Source organism: Chaetura pelagica, unplaced genomic scaffold, assembly GCF_000747805.2.
Source record: "Chaetura pelagica isolate M959 unplaced genomic scaffold, ChaPel_1.0 scaffold31, whole genome shotgun sequence".
NCBI lineage: Eukaryota > Metazoa > Chordata > Aves > Apodiformes > Apodidae > Chaetura > Chaetura pelagica.
The window spans coordinates 3,163,528-3,170,841 of NW_009952481.1; the positions used below are offsets into that span (position 1 = coordinate 3,163,528).

Here is a 7,314-nt window from a genome sequence, read left to right on the forward strand (position 1 = left end):
TCTTTCCCTTCCTGTTCCCTTCCTGTTCCTTTGAACCACTAAGGTCCAACTCCATCAGGGAAGCAGGCTGGTTGCCCAAGTGAACAGGCTGTATTTTTACTATTAGACATCTAAACATACAGCTCCGATTAACAGTTTTACAGCTTTATCCTTCTTTTCCAGTTGCTGGACTGCTTTCACAGTGATGTAATCTCTGTGAAAACAGGTCAGGTCATCTACCTGTGTCTGTAGCCACCCTGAGACACACTGTTTATGACAACTGCCTGTGGCTGAATCCTATGGCCTTGCATTTGTTATACTTTGGAGTCCTTGAAATCCCAGTTCCAGTCATGGGAGTAGCTGTTATCTACAGGTGAGATTTAGGAACTCTTTGAGTTTCTATTGCATAGTGGCATTAAGAAATCACACGAGGATCTGAGGAGCTAGACAGTGAGTTAATGAGAGCTGTAGTAATCTTGCTATTATAGTAACATCCAGATTGATATGCAGTAGTATTATGGCAGTAGGATGAATAAATTACGGCAAAGCTGAAACTGAACACAGCACTGCTGGTTTGAAAAGCACTTTGCCTGTTTGCAGGTAATGCTCAGGTATAAGAATATTCTTCCCTCAGCTTCACATTCTCAACCTACGTCTCACCTCTGTACAGAGTTTCTTACTGAGTTTATGCAAACTAAAAGTGTAACAGAAAATCAGTTTGTAGCAATTATATTTTTTCTTAAAAAAAACCCACAAAACTGAATCTGTTGTGCTTCTCTATCATTTACTGTATGGGGATCATGAGCTCCTTGTTCTGGATTTGTCAGAGCAAGGGCATAGCAACTTATCAGAGAACTGCCAAGGGCCCCTGGGCATCCCAGGAGTATAAAGGAGTACTAGTAACAATGGTATCAGCAGTGGCAACGACCTGAATGGGAGCATGTAACATGAGCAAAAGGCACCAAAGAAAAATGTTCCAGCTCCGAAATTAAGTGAAGAGTGTATTGCTGGATAGTGAGTCAATTGACAGAAGACAACTAGAGGTACATGTCAAGAAATGCATGGGGGAAAACAGTGAGCTACATCAGGGTTTCTCAGAAAAGCTCATAAAAGAGGGACTGTAATTGTAATTGGACTGATGAAGAAGGATTAAAACGCGAGAGCTGACAGTTAAATTGCAGCTTCTTAGAAAAGGCTGTTTTATTGAGACACATTGAAGCAGCATGAGATAGTAGGAAAATATCTGTCTAAACTGTGAGATGTGTTGCTGTGCTGGAGAAATCCATAGTCATGAAGCAGGTGAGCCAACATGGTGTGGTTGTTTTGAACATGTATAGAATGTATATATTTGAAATATAGTTGCTGTACTTGAGCTTTGTTGCCATAATTTTACTGTCATGCCATAGTTTTACACTGTAACACTGGATTGCTAAAATTAATGAGAGTTCATTCACAGTGTTCATAGTCTTGAGGTTAGATGAACTTCATATGTTTATAGGCCCAAACTTCCATACTAGATTGTTTGAAGTTGTCACCCCTGTGGACTAATCTGAAAGTGACTGAAGTATCAATGGACTTTCAGGAAGCATTGGCTCATCTGAGCAACATGTCAAGTATGTAAATTGGTGACATTTTTGCAAAATGTCTGGGTACACGCCATGCAATCCCCCAGGATCCTCACTGATTTTGACTGGGACTGTAGTCTGGCAACTTGAAAATCATAGTAGAAGTACTGGAAGGTAGATGCAGAGACCCAGTTTGGGAAGTGTTTGCTTTTTGCTTTTGCAGTAGAGAAAAAGTGATTATGATCCTCCCCACCTAGCACTTGAAGTGGTATGAGTTGCTGTAATTGCAGTGATTCAGAGCTGGGCAGTTCCAGGTGGAAGAGAATAAGCTTACTTAATAGTGGGCAGGCAGGATATGGAAAGTTATGGGTCCTGTGTAGCTGAAGCTTGGCTGTCTTCCACGTCGGTAGTATTTTGCATTGCTGTGTATGCTATTAACACCTTGATATATATGAATAGTGTGGTCACAGTATAGCTGCTTGGGGAACTATAACCTTGAACTGTGTAAAATTTATTCATGTGATTTCCATGGAGAGGGTTGTTGTGTTTTGTTTTTTTTTCTGAGGGAAGATGGCTAATTAGAGTAGAGGGGTTGAAAAATGAAAGACTCAAACGTATGGTTGTCTCATCCAGTGATGCAGTTGGCTTACCTGCTCTTTACGTACATGTGTAGTTGAATGGGATACGAAAGGAAGGTATCTCATCAGGGGGATTTTCACATACTTGCATTGCAGCCTCCAAAGTCATTCAGCAAACCCAGCATCTTCTCTGCTACCACTCACATTGCTGATGCAGTGGGGGATGCAGAGACAGCAACATTTTGCAAATTATGATCACAGCATTTGGAGCTCAGCTCACACCTGTATTAAAAGCCAGCATAAATCAAAAGGAAAATACTAACATCAGAAGCTTTATTCTTTTTTTTTAGAGCTCAACTAAAATAACTGTTAATTACCTGAAAGATTAGTGGATCTTTACTAGCTTTTATAATCCGTTTAGTTTTGTCCTGAGGGCTGTCTGATGTTGAACCACACATTATTAATTACCGTGGAGACCTTCAAGCAACCTGTCAAGACATCTTCACGTTTACTCAGGTCCGTATTAGACATGTTCATGGAACATGTATTTCCTCTAGTCCTTTTTAACCCTTTTCCTGCAGTAAAGGAAGGATGGAGGGGGTTTTTTTAGGTGTTATTTATTCTTATTGTCAGGTATTCTAAGGTTCAGATAATCACAGACCATGAAGTGTAAAAATCGTTGAGGAAAATTTGGTATCACTTGGTTTCATAATTTCTGATGATGCAGAACAGAAGCTGTCTTAAAATAATAAATACAAAAAAAATAAAAAAGGAAGAAGAAAGAAAATCCTTTATACTGATAAGGTAAATGAGGTAGCATTAACACTTTATGTTATGCAAAACTGACTGTATGGCTTGAGACACTGTTCTATTAAGATTAGAGTGGTAGGTATCAGGTGGAACAAATTTTGCTCTTTCTCCACTCAGAGGGTCTCTGGTAGACAACCAGAGGTGACAGGGCTGAAAAATGAACCTGAGGTCTGCACAAGTGGAAAATGGAACAAAGAAAGAGTTCCAGCTCTGAAGCCATTACTTCACATTGTAATGTTATCCTCCCATCTCTGATGTGTTTGGCTTTCAAGGTTAGAACAGTCTTACACATTGTGCAACCCCTTCTCCATGTAGGATCATGGTAACATTTAAATGATCAAGCAAGATGATATGAGGGAAAACTTTATGTGCTTCGTGGCATCCCGTGCCCCCTTTCAATAACTTTCAAGTGTTTGAACATTCTACTGGAATGGTGTGAAAAGTAGCCTGTGTGCCCAGTGTGTGCCTTGGGAGTGCAGGTGCACTCCCATCTGTAATCAGTAAACACTGTTCTTTTAGAAGATTTGAGATGGCATAAAATACCAGCAGTTTTACCTTCTCGGAAAATGTAAGATAAAATGCTGGGTTGTTGGTTTTTTCTTTTGTTTTGTTTCGCCTGAGGAACTGAGAGCTGGCACAGATGATCTTCTGCTGATTTTCTAATGTGATTTTTTGTACGTAATGTCAGGGCTTTTGGTCAAGAGTAAAGGCAAGGGGCTGCAGAAGTAACCTCCCAAATTGCCAAATGAGTTTTGACAGGGGTTATCTAGCAAGTCTGCAGTGTCTACAGAAGGATTTCCAGGGTGGTGGCATGGGTAGATATCAGATTGAGCAAATTAGCTGACAAAATGGATTTTGAAGGTTGCTGTGTAACCCTGAGAGGTCTTTGCCATGGACAAAGGAAGTGACAAATAGCTTTCCTTGAAATGGGTGCCAACCACAAGCTGTAAATCAGCCGGCAGGGAGGTAAAGCAACTAGAGGGGTTTATTTCTCTCCTGAGAGAATGAGTGTCACCTCAAGAAAGCCCATGTTTGATCATCCACAGGCCACTTGGACTCTACTGCTGGCACATGAAGCAGTTGTCAAGCTCTGCCTGGTTTGGGTTTTTTTTATTCAGTTCTGAACAATTACACTTGCTGTTGGCAAAGCCTGTCCTAGTGTGCACTCTGTCCATCAGCTCTTGTTATTCCACCAAAAGTCTGATTTTCACCTCTTCTTTTATGTTTTCTCCTTAGGTCAAAATAACTGCAACTGCCTTTTAGTCTTTGGCTGTCAGACTAAGCTGAGCTTTTCTGTGCCTTCTGTAGCACTGTGGGCTCTTCCCCTAAACAGGTGGTGGTTTTTCTTAATGAAACAAGATGGAGTTATCTAAAAGTCCATTTTTACATGTTAGAACAGTGTAAACATTTGTATTATCAGTAAATAAATCCAAAATTCTCCTTACTGTTGGCAGGTGGTTTAAGAATGAAGGAATGTCTTGCATGTAATTACATTACCAGAGGCCTGGTTAGTTTGGCTCAGCCAATCAACTATGTAATACTTCTTAGGAGCAGTTACTTAACTGCCTACATGTTTTTACCTTTTATCATTTTCATGTCCATCTAAAACTGTGGGAGTAAAATCACACTTGATTATTGACATCTTAAAGTGTTTAGATACATGGAAATAGAAGATAAGGTAACTGTTGTTTCTATCCAGGAGAATATTTGTAGAGATGAGTTGTTCACTGGAAATGGCAAAAAGAGACCCCATAATGTGGTATAACCATTGATTTTGCCTTTGCTAGGATGTCAGGAACTTTTCCAATTATAATGAAACTCTGAGTGAATGGAAACATTGTTATTGCAGCTGCAAAACTAATCCATTCTGTGTCGTGCATCAAGCCTGGGTGAATTGCACTGCTGAGATATGAGTTGCTGCTTACAAAAGAGGAATACCTGTGCTGCTCGAGCCATGTCTGTGTGCCTGTGCTGATGGTTATCCATCTGAACTCAGCTCTTTAAAAAAATTATGGCTTTATTGCTGAAGCACACCACGCTTCTGTGAAGAAACCTGTAATGTTTCCACAGCACTGTGCTTTTAACTGTAGGTGTTACAGTTATGATGTCGACCTAAAGCTGCAGGTTGCCTGTGTAGACCTGTGGGAAGCAGAGCTGATTGGCAGCAGTCTTCTTTCACATTACGGTTAGAAAGCAACATTTCATGTCACTTACTGAAAAAAAAAACAAAAAACTGTAAAGGACACAAAACTGTTCTCCTGGCAGTTCCAGAGAACACATTACTGTAGAGGGTAAGTAGTTTCCTCCATGGCTCATTTGCTAGCAGAGAGATGCTCAGCTGAACAAGGGCCAGAATTGGAAGTGGTAATCATTAAAAAAGCAAAGCCACCGGCTGTGCTCTCCAAAAAAAATCATGGCAGAACATACTTCCCAATCCTGAGAGGTGCTAAGCCCTCTGCACAGGGGGAGGTGGACATACTTGGTGCTGTGGGGTGAGAGTGCTCAGCACCTTCCAGAATCTCCTGTGCTCAGCTGCAGAATTTGTGCGTCTGGGCATGGGAACTGCCATCTGCAAATTTCTCCCCTATCTGCAGAGCTATTCAGACACAACATTAAAGTGTGATTTGAATGTTCAGAGCAGTTGATAGTAGTTGAATACTTTTTAAAATGGGTCAAAACTTGCCTGGGTGTTTTTAAGAGACATTCCTTTGTGTTCCAGCAGTTGAGAAAATACCCTCCAAATTAATAATTTTGGTTAATTTGGAGATCCCCTCTAGTTAATCAGTTCCATGTGGAATAAAAGTTTTTCATACGTCAATTTCCATTGCTTTTTTTTTCTTTTTTTTTTTTCTTTCCTTTTTTTTTTTTTTTTTTTTTTAGGTGAACATGTTTGTGGAAGGATTCCATGATGCTATTCTTCTTTATGCTCTAGCTTTACAGGAAGTCCTGAAGTTTGGTTTCAGTAAGAGAGATGGGGAAAAAATTGTTCAGCAAACACGGAACAGAACATATGAAGGTAAGAGTTAATATGAAATTCCAACTTTCAAGTAAAAAAAAGTCAGGTCTTTGTGTGTACAGAGCAAGGACCCATGCCTATTCCACTGCTAAATGTGAGAATAACGTTTTAAAACCATATACATGTTTCAAGTCTGTCTCACATATCTCACCAGTTGTTGTTGGGGTTTTTTGGGGGGTTTTTTTTGGTTGGTTGTTTTTTTTCTGTTGTTGTTGGTTTTGTGGTTTGTTTTTTTTGTTGTTGTCACTGTTGTTTTTTGCGCCAACCCCTGAGGTCTTATTCAGCTCAAAAAACTCCTAACAATTTAATGACCCTCACTGATGTTGTAAAGAAATAGCAATAATTTTCTCAGGCTCCTTCTTTGTTTTTGAAAAGATTACAGCTGCTCACTTTACTCATATGTATCTACTAGCTCTGAGATTGCATCATTTTTTCCACTTGACTTTATCTTAAAAGCCTGGGAATGGATAGAAGCAAGCAGGTGCCAGGGTTCTTTTTTGTTTGTTTCTTGACAGGGCTCCTTTGGGCCCTGGAAGGATTTCCCCTCAGCCTCCTTTCAGGAGCTGTGCATGTCAGAGGCAGCAACTGAACAGGACTGTGAGTCCTGTGAGTTTCTATGCTAATCCTTCAATTCCACAGTGAAACTGGCATTTGTGTGTCACCCTGCTGATGCAAAGGGATGCGGGTGCTTCTGCCAGTTAGGGATTGTAGTAAAGAAACCAAGGGTTATTTGATTAATCAGTCATCTCTTAGGATATTTCCATCCATCTCTTAAAATACTTCAATCCTTTAGTGTGGAATTGGCAAGATCTTCTATGGAGGTGCATAAGAGAGGGAAACATTTCCCCTAGATAAGCACTGATTGTGTAAGAAAAACCTCCGTGTCTAGGTTGTTAAGAGCACACTGGGCTTAGCAGAGGAAGGCCAGAAGGATAGCACCTCCAAACCTCTTTTCTGTTTTCAAATTGTGGCCTGAACACAAGGCAAAAGGGTCCTCAGGGGATGTTAAGGCAACAGAGGGATTTCTTTACATTGTGCCTGTTGCAGTCATCCTAAAAGCTTTGCACCAGCTGAACACTGTTTGATGTCCCACTACCTCCCTTCACATCCATGGCTTCCTAGAACACACTATTACAACAGAGGGGAATCTGGTGTCTAAGGATTTGCCTGTGCAGTTATACTGTATATGAACAGATGCCCCAGCACAGCCTGTGTTTCCTCTACTACTCCTTCACTGCTCCAGGAAGCCACGAGCTGGTGTGCCCATGGTAGTCTCTTGCACTACCATGTGCTCCATGTTGATTACACAGTTGATTCTCACGCCTTTCTTGTACCACTCAGGAGTTAAAAATATGTCCTCTTTCCC

At 40.7% G+C, this 7,314-nt stretch overlaps 1 protein-coding gene across 1 annotated transcript in view; it reads left to right on the plus strand.

Moving 5' to 3' along the window:
• NPR3 (natriuretic peptide receptor 3) overlaps window positions 1-7,314 on the plus strand; it is a 54,066-nt gene that overhangs the window by 34,201 nt on the left and 12,551 nt on the right. The window contains exon 5 of the mRNA XM_010008768.1: window positions 5,813-5,948. Coding sequence (XP_010007070.1) covers window positions 5,813-5,948 — 136 coding nt within the window. The remainder of the gene's footprint in view (window positions 1-5,812; window positions 5,949-7,314) is intronic.